Below are 14,530 nucleotides of genomic sequence, written 5' to 3' on the forward strand. Positions count from 1 at the left end.
TTTAGAATTGCTAAGAGTTTATTGTTAAAGCCAGTTTTCATTTCAGTAGAGTAAAAAATGAAAATTGACATGTAGTTCCCCGCTTGAGGCAGAGTCTGCATGGATATAACAGGGCTGACACTCACAGGAGCCAGCTGTCCTACCCTACTGTTGTTCCGGTAAGCCTGAAGAATGCGCGAGGTGTGATGAGATGGAGTGTGAAGCAGCGACGAAATGAATTGGTGTGGCCCCTAGAGAAACCACGGGCCACTGCAATATCCACCACGTTTCCCACTTGCAAAAATCTGGGTTCAACCCGGCTGTGAATTGGTGGAAGGCGAGTTTTCTGACCACTCCACCACCGCACCTCTATAATGTGTTTCCTGTTTCTAGCAGATTACATTTCACATTTGGTAAGCCTATTAAAAATACATTGAAGTTCAATAACTGATGTGCAAGACCATGGTCACTAATATGCTGGACTGAAGACCTTTCACAGCACTATAAACATTTTAGAGATGTAGCAAATATTTTAATGTGTCTCTGGTGCTTTACCAATGCCGTATTTAATTTACTGTAATATGTATTAAAATTTACTTTAATAAACAAGGTTAGTTACGAGTTTATAAGCAAAGTATTATATTGATCATAACATTTTTTACTCCTTGTTTGCATACTTTAATTAAAAATAATTCAATACACATTATCAAGAAATATGAACTCAACCCATCACTTTGCTACATTATGAAAATAAATTGTTACACACTTTTATTAAGATGTTTCCATTTCAGATGTCATCCTGCAAAACCAGTTTAAATGATTTCACACTTGACCTAAAAACACACTGCAAACTTAAAAAAAGTTTTCCTGTCTAATAAGTCTAATTTTTTTAATCTCTTGATAAACTTCTGAAAAGTTTTATTAATATTTTATTTTTTGTTTTTATTCAAGGTATAGTACGGTATGTATGTTTTTTTAATCGCTGAAAATGTTAAACAAATTGATTTTGTAATAAATGCTCACCATGGATGAGTATACCACTGTGACTTGTTAATTTTTATCCTTTGAATTGTTATTATAGGTTGACATGAGATTTTGAGATTGCTAAAATCAGCAAAAAATATAGGCCTATATTCAGAACAATAAAGTAAAAAATTTAATTTATAATTTTTACTTGAGCCAGAATAACTTGTCTTTTTGTTTCTAGCATTATCTAAGTATATACCTCACTAATGTTAAAAAAAAAAAAATTAGAAGAAGGTTATTTACCTGCCAACAAAGAAGTATTCATTCATTACTAGTTCCAGTATTTTCACTATATAATCTCTGAAGTACTGCACTTTCTCACAGCACTCAATGAGTGACGGCTCAGAATCCAGGAACTCTTTCATAGCTTGTGCTTGTGAGTCATCATAGAGTGTATCAAACCTATCCTCTGGTACATTGAAACAAAGAGATTTATAAGTATCACTTGTTTTTAATTGTAAGCAAAACTACAGATTTAAAAAAAAAAGCTTTTTTGGTGTGACTAATTTATAGGGTTAATCTACAAAAAGTCTACAAAATTTATTAATACCAACACTCCTGAACATCCTTCCATATAAATATTCTTATTCATGAGTTTTTGTAAGTAGATTGAATTACTATATCTGAGCAGAGATAGTGTAAACAATACATACAGTACACAAAAGCTATAAAAAGTTTGAACACTTTTGCTTCATTTTAAGACTGCAGGAAATAGACAGATGTTTCATAAAAACTTTCGTGAAAAAATTTACAAACTGAAATTATTATAAGATAAACTTTCAAATCACTTGTTATTTTGTTGTTCCTACCTACAGTACAAAGTCACAGTTCAGTGTACTTTTAGATCTATAGCATAATTGAAGGTTGGTGTTGGAATACTGTACACATTTTTCTAATTATTTTTGTAAAATTGTGTATTTAAATAATGCTACTAAAGCAACCACAGAGTAAAGATTTTCCACAAGATTTAGCATAGGAATTAACATAGCAAGGATTTAGCATAGCGAAACATTCTGAAGACATAACGAACTTAAGAAATGGCATGAATACTTGCAGTATCATGTTGTGTTTATACAGTCTGTACGACTGGTGAAAAACAAGCATGGTTGGTAATAAAAGTTCAGTATACATATCTAACTTGCACCAACCCCCCAAACTGTTGTAGGTTTCAATAAATGATGTAACCAACCTTTTGCTTTTAACTCAATCTCTATTTACTAGTATCGCACAGTACACACAGAGCCGACATGGCTGCAACGATAACAACATTCGTACACATACAAAAAACAAGATGGCACCTAAACAAAGGAAGTCAAATCAAAGTCTATGTAGCAAATACAAATAAAACATTATTACTTTCGTGACTTATGTGTCTCACAAAACATATCCAACACTTCCCCTTGAGACACTTAAGGTTAGAGAAACTAAGATTTCCTTCAGCACAGTATGTGTTCGTTGAATAAAACCTTCGGTGTGAACTTACAAAAAAAAAACCATCAAACACTATTTGACTTAACTTCAGAACATATCCCCGTTCAAGTCATTCATAGCTCCTGGTTAAATCTCAAAATTTAACAATCATGACAGACACTCAAGGAACACGTGCAAGATTCAGTTTTTCACACAGGTACTTGATGCGCGCACCGTTCACTGCCTTGGTGAACAAATCAGCAGGGTTCTCCCTGCCAGTGATGTGCTTAACCTGTATCTTCCCCTTTTCCGTCATGTCCCTCACAAAATGATATTTGATATCTATATGTTTCGTCCTTTCAGACACTTCCCATGTCTTACACATGGCTATGGCCGTCTCGTTGTCAGAGAGGATCACGGAAGGGCTGGGCGCAGAGCCATCTTGCCCCAATTCAGACATGAACTGCGATAACCATCTTGCTTCCTTTGTTGCTTCGTAGATTGCATAATATTCCGCAACTGCAGTGGAATCAGCAACACAGGCCTGTTTCTCACCCCCCAAACAACTCCAAGGCCAGTTGCCCTCTTCCAAAGTGGAGGGGAAAAAAAGGAGGAAGAAGCTTTAGTTAGAAAAATATTTGTAAATCTTATATATATATATATATATATATATATGCATATACATATGTGTGTATATATATATGTATATGCATATATATATGTATATATATATCTCTGTGTGTGTGATTGTGTGTGTTTGTTATTAGATAAATGTTCTTTTATTGTTTATTATTGTATTTAACCATGGACCTCCCTTCCTGATGGAAGAAGTAGAATTCCCCTTCTTTCTGTCAAATTCCTACCCTCCTTCCCAAATTCTGTTTTAAGCTGGATACGCCACAGCCAACAACTGGCAACTGTGCCAGAGTAACTGCAGCCACCAACAGCTGCCACAGCCTTGGACATGTAAATGCCACTGACGGCACTAACCCAGAGATATGATGTAGTCGAAGACGGGCTGGAACAACCGGTCCAGACTGGCGTCCAGAGTCTGGTGTGCCTTCTCCAGGTAGTGAGGGCACAGTTCCACCTTCAGCAGGCTTTTCTTGGAGTTCACGCTCACACATGTTTCCAGCGCTGGGAGGTTTCGAGCAATGCCAGCGATCTGCCAAATAAAGAAACAATACAAATTCTGCTTCTTGTTATGCCAGATGCTTGTTTGCACACCCCCTGAGACGCCTGGGCGAGCGCACACACACTTTGGAAACCCTGTGGCTGTATTGTTGACTTGTACAGGATTCGTCCTGAAAGTAATTGGACAAGAGCAGTAATTTTGTGCATGCGCCATGGGTGGGGGAATCTGTGGTTGGGTGGGGTGGTGGGAAATGTTGGCTACACGTTGCAACCAGTCCCAGTTGTTAGACAAGCAGTTGGAGAGTGCGAAGTAGTGAATCCCTGTACGAGTGAGGTGTCATGAAAAAAAATGGAACTTTTCATTGAACAGCGTTACAATTAAATTTTGCGTCAATCTTGGAAAATCCGGTACACAGACATTGGAAATGTTAAAGACAGCAAACGGCAATGATTTTTTGAGTCGATATATGGTATTTAACTGGCATAAGGCCTTCTAGGTGGGGAGAGATGTTGAGGACAAAAAAAGGATGGGTCGACCTTCCACCACCAAAACAAAAGAAAATGTGTACCATGTGTGGGGCATTTTGAATAGTAATTAACGAAAGAGTGTGCGATTAATCGCGGAGGAACTAAACTTGCCCAAAACGCAAATTTACAAAATTTTGACGCAAGAATTTTTGGCGCATGTGACAGCACAATCTAATTTTCTGGGGAATTTGATTACAGGAAATGAATATTGCATGTTTGAGTATGATCCGGGGACCAAAAGGCAAAGTTCCGAATGGCACCAAAACAGGTTATCCCGTCCGAAGAAGGCCCGCATGAGCAAATCAAAAATCAAAACAATGCTCATTGTGTCCCATGATTCAAAAGTAGTCGTCCACTCTGAATTTGTTCCTCCTGAGCAAACTGTAAATGCACTATTTTGCATCGAAGTACTCGAACAACTTTGTCGATGAGTCCATTGCATCTGTCCTGAGATAACAGATAGCTGGATCCTCCATCATGACAATGCGTCCAGCCACACCGCTTTGGCAACCAGGGAGTTTCTACCCAAAAAAAAAATTATAACCTTACCACAGCCTGCGTAAAGTACAGACCTGTCTCCATACGACTTTTTTTTGTTCCCCCGGCTGAAGAGAGTCATGAAAGGACAGCACTTTCCAACCATTCCAGTCATTCAAGATGCCAGGGATGTAATCAATTATGTTAATGTTAAAAATGGCACTTCCTTAAATAATATACAGGGTTCTGTAAAAAAAAATAGCTAAATGTCCAAATAATGCTGTTGATAAAAGTTTATCATGACAAAAAATAATACGAGTGGGCATGTTCCGCTATTGAGGCCAGGTGTTATTCGGGTCGAGACCGGGTTTTCTGTCCTGCCAGGAGATGCGACATCAAACGTCCTTCCCTGAGCAAGCCCGGTCTTGCCCTGTTGACGGCACTGCGGCCACGATGTACGTGCTAAGCTATGGCACCAGAGTGCACGCTTCTCAATGCTGCGAAAGTCATGCCAAGGAGCGGCGTCATGGCACTTGCAAGGGCACGAGAATGCGTTGCCTCATGGCACTGCCGTGGCAGTCCCACGAATAAAACAAATGAATTTTAAAGTAAACAGCGGGCAAAATGGTTTCCCCCATACCCCCCCTCAAAATGGAATTCAACATACACTCCTGCTCATGACCTTCACTACATGAGCCACACAGGACCCCTCGGATTGTCCTTGCACAGTTCAGGTGAAACTTTTCCAAAGGAGAAGTTGGAGGAAGTGATAATTCACCTGAAATGGTAGTGCTACCTGGTAGAGTAGGAATAAAAATTCCAAACCAAAAGCAGGAAAGAAAATGATGAATGTTTTTCGGAAAATCTCCAGCCACCTTAGGCATCTTCCACTCAGCTGTGATGTCCTTAACCTTGAAAATCAACCTTAATCTATCTGACTGTGAAATTAATTGGGGAAAAATCCAGACTATGGAAACTGTAGAAAATCCTAAAACGAATTTAGAAAATTTAATAAATTATGCTTGAAATTAATTATTAAAATTAATTAATTATTAATTTAATTATTAAAATTAAAATTAAATTATGTTTAAAAGTATCATTATATTGTGATATTTAACATCAAGTAATTCATAGAAACTAAACAAAATAGGCCTAAATAAATAGAAAACTTTTAAAATACATAATAACAGTGATAAAATTGCAACATTTATTTCAAAAACTGCAAAGAGTAAATTCAATAATCTGTAAAAATATCAAAAAAATACTCTAATAAATATATTTATGCAAAGAAACTATTTTTTTTTATGTTCACGAAAATACTCCTAATATAAAAAAAAATTGTTGGAAAAAATTATGTGATACAAATTATTTACATTTAGTTAACTACCCTTGACAATGCCTGCAACAAAGTATACATGTTATTTTCACGGATGTGCATTACTGATGTTGACAACAGTAGTTCACAAGAACTTACCGAATTAAGTATGTTGTGATAGAAGTTGTATATTTGAATCTTTGAAGGGTTCATCTCTATACCAGTGTCTTCGAAAAACAGATCTAACTTCAGAAATGGTACCTTATGATGGTCTGACATCATTCCCAACACTTTGTCAATTGTTCTTGTCATGGCCTCCGTTACCTGAAAAGAAATGAAACACAGTTTACTGTTTCTTGGCCTTTTAGACAATCCTACGCAACAGAAACTTTAACTCTAAAAATTACCACTCCTTTTCAACTTACCATTCGTCACCGAGAGGTCTGATACCACATTCTTGTGGTATTTATTGAAATGTGAGGACTTCGCTGTGCTGGCCACCTTTCACATGATTGCTTACTTTTTATGGTTAAAATCATTTTTTTTATTAATTTAAGTTTAATGAAGTAAATTATATTATTAATAAGGCTATTGTTAAGAACAATTGAGTAAGTTTGTGCTGATAGTAGGGCATACAAAGCGAGGAAGCAAAAGACACAATTATTTCTCATTTTCATGAGTAAGCTTTTAGAATATTGTAAATAAACTGCTATAGAATTATTCTATTGAGTATTAGCTAAATAGTTAGTAATTTAAAAAAAAACAAAAAAAACTGAGACATAATGTACACTGGCTGAACAAAATTTTCAAAATCCTTTCCGCCATTAAAATAAGCAATTTTGGCTGCAATATACCACGGGTGTATTTCCTGGGTGAAGCAGAGGGGGCCAGGGCTCCCTCGAATTAAACAACCCCTCTCTGTGGGAGCTCGAATACGCTTGCAAAATCGTAACTATGAAATTGGAAAGATAAAAATTATTTTGTGGGCTCCCCTGGGAATCCTACAGATTTTCGCCCATGTAATATATATTCAAAAAATTTTCATAGACATAAAATCAATTTTTTTTTATTGAAGTTTATTAAAACAATTTTTAGAGATGAATTCTCCTTAAAATTGCTTTATACTCAAAGTATTTCAATGATTTATAAATCCAAGCACACATAAATTCAAGGCTCTTTAATTTTTATATCTGTTGGCAAAAATAAATCATTTAGGTATCAAAAGATTTTTTTATATATATTTTCCAGTGCATAATAAATACATATTGTCAGATTTTCTGTAAAAAATGTAAGGCCTTATTTATTACCTAATAGTAAGGCAAACAAATGTGCAGTGTGCAGGGCCATCATGTGTGGGGGATGTTGATTTGAGAAAGAGGGGGAAGGGAAAGAAAGCGTATAATATCCCCGGGATCCGGGCAGCAGTTGAGCCCCAGTTGTATTTCAATTTTTTTTAATGCATGTGTTTACCCTGATAGAATAATAATAATAATAATAATAATAATAATAATAATAATAATAATAATAATAATAATAATAACAATAATAATAATAATAATGTATATTACCAATGCAATTCATTGTAAGCTTTACAAGTTAGTGATGATGCGGAGATCACGTTTACAGTCCAGGTAATGTTTTATCTATAGATTGTTTATTAAACTGTGGGGTATGAGAAGTTATACATTAAGCAATGGGGAGGGCGCACGACAAATTTATTTGCCCCTGGAAAACCTTAGTTTCTCTCGACAGGCCTGTGACACATGGGTACCAGAACACAGTATAAAATTGCAAAAGAATTACTAAGAAAAAAAATTATGCAAGTAAACCTGGTGCAATTAAATGTTATTTTATTGCAGACTAGCTGAATAGTATGAATTTCAATAATCTGATGATTTGAGCGTAACATAAGGAAGTGGGAGGGTCACAAACTTGCAAAAAAAAAAGTTGTCTTAACATTCTCAAGCGTGGTTGATTTTTTTATTTTGAAGGAAAAACTGGAAAAATATAATCTGCTGATTTCCACAAGCCGAAGTAACAAATATTGTCTAAAAAAATTTAGTGCGTGCAGCTGGGGTAAAGCATGTATTCCCCACTCCACGCCTATCACTTTCACTTTTTCCCTATCTCTGACTCTCTCGCACCTGGTTCGTTGGTAATCACCTACCAGAACCTTGTAAAGATGATGTCATAATACCAGTTATTCTAGGATATACTTCTGATTTAGGTATATATTTTTTCAATACTTTAATAACACGCATTTCATGGAATAAATAAAATATTTTTAAGTGTTATAACGATTTCTTGTTACAAATATGGAAACCGCAGTTAATATTGACGACCCAATTGAATCAAAAGATTTGCAGTACGACGATAATTCCTCGGATAACAATGAAGATTTAAAATATATATATTTTTAACAATTATATTTTATTTAAATTTTTTTTTCAGAATAAATTATATTTCTAACTATCTACTTAATTTAAATTTTTTTTTATTTGTCACATTTCATGGTTATTGAAAAGAAAAAAACAAAATTCATAAAAACATTTTTTTTCTAGCTGTTGGATTAAGAATTCCCCTCCAAATAATCTTCTGGTTTTAGGCTAGCACGAATGGGACATCAAGCTGAACTAACTGCCTGTATAAAGATCTGACACGCTCAAGTATTTCAATGGCTTTTTTTTTTTTTTTTTTTCATTTTCAAAGATTTGCTACAAACTTACGTCACTTCCGAATTGTCAGTCTTTTGAAGGGACTCATTTTTAGGGTTCACTTAACATCCCCTCTGAATATCTGATGCGCTCAAATAATTTTTTTTTTTTCTCAATTTGTTACCCTTCTGTATGGCCACCCCCACCACGCAAGCCGGCAGATTAGTATATTTTTGATATCAGAGATACGATGGGGCACCTAATCTATCAATATCTGACATGCTCAAATATTTCTATGTGATGGTTTATTTTTACATTTTTGAAAACCTGTAGATGCTTCCCCTACTGCTGAAAGAGAGAACATTTTATAACCTTTTATTCTTCCTATCATCTAATCTTAAAAATCCAAGAGGTCCCCACGACACTTGAGCAAATCCCCATTTAGCCTCATGGGCTCCCCTACTATTTAAGCAATGTGTTGTAGTATTTGGCCCACCCCGAGCTTCAAACTTGTTTGTTTCGAGGTGGTGTTATCAGGCCTTCCTCTAGAAATATTTTTCATTTACATAAATAAGATTTAATATGCTTTTATTAATGTCACCATTTGTTTATATCAAAAAAAAATTGAGTCCGGCAACTTTAAAGTTTTTGAACTTTTTATTCTCGTTCTCGACAAATGATGCTTCAATATCAAACAAGCCAACTGACTTGTATATGGTTCATTGAAAACCTGCTTTGTGGTATAAAATGAAAAGTATTTTTTGTGAAAGGTAACTAAAAGCAGCATTTAAATATGTATGTTTCTGTAAGAAAGTTACATTGTATCTGCCATTTCTCTTTTTTATGTGATGGAGTGGAAATTTTTTTCTAAGTAAGTAATTGGAAGGTGTTTCAACATTCATAACTGTATAAATATTATGTGTTTACAAAAGGAACTCATATGCCTCTAGTACAAGGTACTTGGGTTGACAATATATTATGCTACTGATTTCTTCTATTGCTCATTATACAGTATTTTCACATAAATGAAAAGAGAATATTTTGTTACATTTTACTATGCAAAATAAGTACTTGCAAAAAGTTAATTGTGTATCCATATGTTTCACTAGCTGCCCGACCCGGCTTTGCACGGCTATACTAATGGAAAAAAATTAAGCCACATCTCCCATATACAGTAATGGTAAATAAAAAAAAAATTCAGTGAAAATTTATTACAATGCTGTATAATGTACCGGAGAGAAAATGAATAGCACCGATGGTTTCCCGACTCGTGCACGCAACGTACAACTGATGTACCCGTACTTCGCTACGGCAGTCTACAGGCAGATCACTCTTACGCCGCTCATTATACATGCCCCTCCTTGTGGGTACGCCACTGCCGCGCGATGCCCGTTGCCATGGAGACGCAGAAGGCATGAACAATGCAAAATCCTGTTCTCATGCAGACAAAATACCCACTGTTGCCTGGTTTTAACCACCCATGGGATCTAATTTTCGGAAAATGTCATCCTGCGTAACATAAGGAACATTACTGTGAAGTTTCAAGTCTGTAAAATATTGAAAGAAAAAAAAAAGCAATAAAAAAACAAATTAAACACAGAGAGAGGAAAAAAAACAATAGTTTAGGTTTGCGATTTAAAGTGATAAAAAGTATTTAAATTCTAATTGAACTCTTATAAGGGTACTGATTGCTTCGTTGTTAATATTACACGGGTGTTTTTTTACTTGTATGGGAAAATTAAGAATGATAAGGCATCTAGTGCGTAGCAACAATGTTAATAGGCAATAGGAAATAAACTTCTAGCGCCTGCGGCATTGTCAACACACACTTCGTACATGTACTGCATGTTGTATCTAACCCCCTCCAACGCATTTGATTCTAAATTGGACTTTTAGTAAGGATCCCTAATGGTATTGATAGTATAATATAGCCTATATCCTTTCTCGATAAATGTACTATCCAACACTGAAAGAATTTTTCAAATCGGACCAGTGGTTCCTGAGATTAGCACATTCAAACAAACAAACAAGCAAATAAAATCTTCAGCTTTATAATATTAGTATAGATACAATATAAATAAATCTAAATTTTTAAATCATGTAAGCACCTCACATTTATTGGGAATTTTGTACTCTGGGTCACACTTCATTCTGTGCACTGAAAATTTAAGTAACAAAACATATAACCTCTTAACCATGAAACAAACTTATAATATGTGGTTAGAAGAGCTATGCAAAATTTACGTTATTTTCTGGTGTCTGGCTAGACTTCCACAAAACAAGTCAACATATTTTTATCATTGGCCTCAACAACTTAACCTCCTGTCAGAATTGCATTCGTTTGGATCAAAAGAATTTCTGTATTTTATCATCGGTTTCTTGTTTGTCGGGCGTATCAAAACTTCCCACCACCCAGTGAAAACGCCATTTTAATCCCGGCCAGTCTACAAGTGCGATCTTCGCAGGTTGCCAGTGATGGGACGGACCGAACAGCGGTGTGCGCGTCTCTTACCAAGCCCGCAATGACGTGAGAAGCGCAGTTCAGGAAACTGGGCTGGAACTGTGTCGGCACCGAAGAGAGGCCCTTCTTGGTCTGCAGCAGCTCACATATCTTGGGGTACCACTGGTGGCTGATCACGTCCTCAAGCTTCTTTACATCCGCTGCTATCGAGTTCCTCAGTTTCCTCACTTCAACCAGGCCCAGGTCTCTGGGCAGGTGAATGTTACATTATCATCTCAATTATAAACCACCTTGCTCTTTGTTTTCAGGCACTTCATTTTCTCAAGGGGAGGCAAAGTGTTACTACACTGCTCCCTTCCCAAAAAAAAAAAAAAATTCAAAACTTACATTTATTCAACATAAAAACATGCAAGCCAACACCATAATGTAACAATTTTATCTACTGAAAAGATTAAAATTTTGTATTAGCAGATTAATAGACAGGCAGGCAATTAATAAGAATTTAATGAAAGCATTTTGAATATACCTACAAAAAAAATTTATAATCCATAATTTTGCTAACAATAATTTTGAACAAGTCCTTGTGTGTTCCTCCCTTAAATGGGATTGAAATGTGCCAATGCATGTAAGAACACTTTCTTGGTCATGGAGTTCAGTCATTGGTAAAGAAAGCTATGGTAATAATGTTGTGACCATCTATGTACCTATGTAGGTTTCGTTTAGGGCTGGGACTATTATGAACTTCTGAATTATTATAATAAAAAATAAAAAACCACTTAATAAACTTTATGACCTAATAATAAAAGTCTTGTACAAATGCAAACCCTGACATTTGAAGAGTGGGTAAACAAAAAAGTTTTACTATGCATTATTTACTGTTTGACAAAGCTGAAAATAGTAAAATTTTCCAAAACAATAAGTAGGTAGATACGGTGGTAATTCTGAGGAAAAGCTACTTTTCTGAAGAAAAACAATTGAAATTCCAAATCATATATTTTTTAATTTCTTACACAATATTAAATCATTTCTTAAGAGGGAATGTTGGTGATAGCTACTTAAAGAGTTGACCAATAGTTTACCATTTACACTATATTCCCAAGGATCTCTGGAAAGCCACAGGATCAAGTCACAACTAGTATCAATAAAACATTAGAGCAGCGACAACAGATTTGGGGCAATCTCTCGTGGAAAATAGTCTAGACTACACTAATAAAGCACAAAACAAAATTTTTTTTGTTACTTGTAATTAATGGCTTTTACATGTGAGTACGAATGTTGGTCCACAGAATTATTTTAAATAAAGCTACGAACCAAATAAATCCATTTCAACTGACCACTGTCAAAATATCACAGTAATTTTACTTAGTATTCATAACCTTAACACTTGTTTGAATGGTAAACTACTAGTAAACTACTTTAAGTATCAAAACACCATCTTAGGAAATAATTGAAAAAAAAAATGTGTCTGAAAATTAAAAAAAAAAATTAAAAAGCATTTTTTGGATTTTTAATATAATTATTAACCCCCCCCCCCCCCCTCCGAAATATGGCTCTTGTTCAGAATTTCCCATTTGCTTCCCACCGAGGCAATAAAGGTTTAATTCTGGTCAGAACTCAATATTTTTTTTCGCAAGCAAGAGGCGTGTCGGACGTAGTGGGTTTCCTCCAGTTGCTCCCGTTTCCCCCACTTATAGATGGTTATTGACTCATCACATTTCATCATCTCTAATGACCCCTCATCGTAATTATTGCTCAATGTAGACTTGACGTTAAGCTTTAATTATTTATTTATTTATTCATTCATTCATTCATTCATTCATTCATTCCTTCATTCATTCATTCTATAACATGACCAACTATGCAGAATGAACATAAAATATATTATAATTAGAACTGCGTTAAGTACTGCTCGACAGTCTAGACAGCAAATGTTGTATACTCGGGTTGTATTTTGGTAATGAACTAGAAGCCAATGACAAATAAATTCTGAATAAATCATGTGCGACCCGTCAAAAAATAGGTGAAAATAATTTTTACGAATGCTCCGTGGCAGCACGGACTATAACCCATTTTAGTGGAATAAAATTTGACACCAGAAAATAGCGCAAATTTTGCAGTCTCTAGTCTAAATATTATCTAGAAAACTATTTCATAAAAATATTTATACATTTATTCATATAAACGTTTTAGTTTATGTTTACCTCCTTATTTTCAGTGCAGTTAAAAAAAAGGTTGGGGGGAGGTAGGAGGGCTAGTAGGTACACGAATCGACTCAATGAAAATTGGAATTTTGTACCAGGTCTTTCAAAAGATTACTGAATCTTTCCTAATGCAATTGTATTTTTTTATATTTAGACATTTTTAGCATATTTTTTTGCGTTAAAAATCATAACACATTAATGGGACGGGTATTTAATCAGGCCCTAGAAACATTTCTAAGAAGAAAACTACCACTGACCACTGTACGATATAGAACAAGTAAATAAAAATAGTATTGTGAAAGGTTTTTTTTACTTACATTGTTATTCAAAGGAAGCCTATCCTTCATAATTCAGGTTTACTTTGTGAGTACGTTTTAAACGTTTAACTTGATAATGTTGTTGTGATATGCTGTTAAAAATCAACCATCCATGTTTATAAACGTAGAAATAATCGAGTTATCGTGTTACCAATAATTTTCATATTTCAAATTGAATCACATTTTATTCGTGGCGTAAGCCGTGCTGAGTAGCGAAATTTCGGTACGCGTACGGAAATTTATAATTTCCACACATTTGGCAATACTGACACGGCGTCGCTACTCGCTACCCCTCCTCCGACGACACAACCGAAGCTGCGCATCCCCTCATCATAATCACGCTATTTCCTCCGCCAATCACAGTTATAACATTTATAAATTAATCTACGCAGAACAAGTGGCGCGACGTTGCCTGCTGTCACATACATAACCATCTCGTTAGAAAGAATACGCCACACTTCAACAATAACTTACAGAACTTATAAGTTTGATATCGAAAAAAAAAATTTTAATTTAAATACAGAACTGAAATAAAATAAATATCTTTACAAATTCCTTGAAAAACCTATGGAATATGATTCTGAGCGTACAAGAATAAAAAAATAGGAAATGCATAATTATGAGCTTGCGATTACGTGAATAAAAATAAATCAATGTGATTAATTGGCTTTTTGGACAAGCCTGTATTTTTGCAAACGCAAAGCACAAAATACAAATTTATTTTTATTTTTATATATGATATCCTTGATTAGACATCGTATAACACAAAACTAAATAACAATCACAGTTACTGTGTAATAAATTTACTGACACTGACCGTACATGTGGATTTTCTTAGTTCGACATTTCGAAGAAAAAAAAATTGTTACCCGTAAGAACGTTCATGCTTTGGCATAAAAATAGGCTGGCAGTACTTAAGAAAAGTAGTTCCACCAACTTACATACCGGTAAGACCCGTTCTACAATGACACAGAAACGGAGATGAATCACGTAAATAGAGACGGATTCCCCGAAACATTTCACCATCG

General features: G+C 35.1%; 1 protein-coding gene across 6 annotated transcripts in view; it reads right to left on the minus strand.

Moving 5' to 3' along the window:
* Nucleotides 1–13,608, minus strand: part of LOC134533915 (dynein axonemal heavy chain 7) — a 139,982-nt gene extending 126,374 nt beyond the window's left edge. For 3 of the 6 annotated variants that reach the window (XM_063371704.1, XM_063371705.1, XM_063371710.1), the window contains exons 1-4: nt 13,503–13,608; nt 6,029–6,193; nt 3,406–3,580; nt 1,249–1,414 (exon numbers count right to left, since the gene is read on the minus strand). In XM_063371704.1, the coding sequence (XP_063227774.1) occupies nt 1,249–1,414; nt 3,406–3,580; nt 6,029–6,193; nt 13,503–13,532 (536 nt within the window). In that variant the 5' untranslated portion in view covers nt 13,533–13,608. Of the gene's footprint in view, nt 1–1,248; nt 1,415–2,194; nt 2,980–3,405; nt 3,581–6,028; nt 6,194–11,035; nt 11,232–13,502 lie in introns of those variants that run through there. The other 3 variants (XM_063371706.1, XM_063371707.1, XM_063371708.1) reach the window with 3 other exon arrangements.
* Nucleotides 13,609–14,530: the final 922 nt, after the last annotated feature.

This window comes from Bacillus rossius, chromosome 7, assembly GCF_032445375.1.
Source record: "Bacillus rossius redtenbacheri isolate Brsri chromosome 7, Brsri_v3, whole genome shotgun sequence".
NCBI classification, from domain to species: Eukaryota; Metazoa; Arthropoda; class Insecta; order Phasmatodea; family Bacillidae; genus Bacillus; species Bacillus rossius.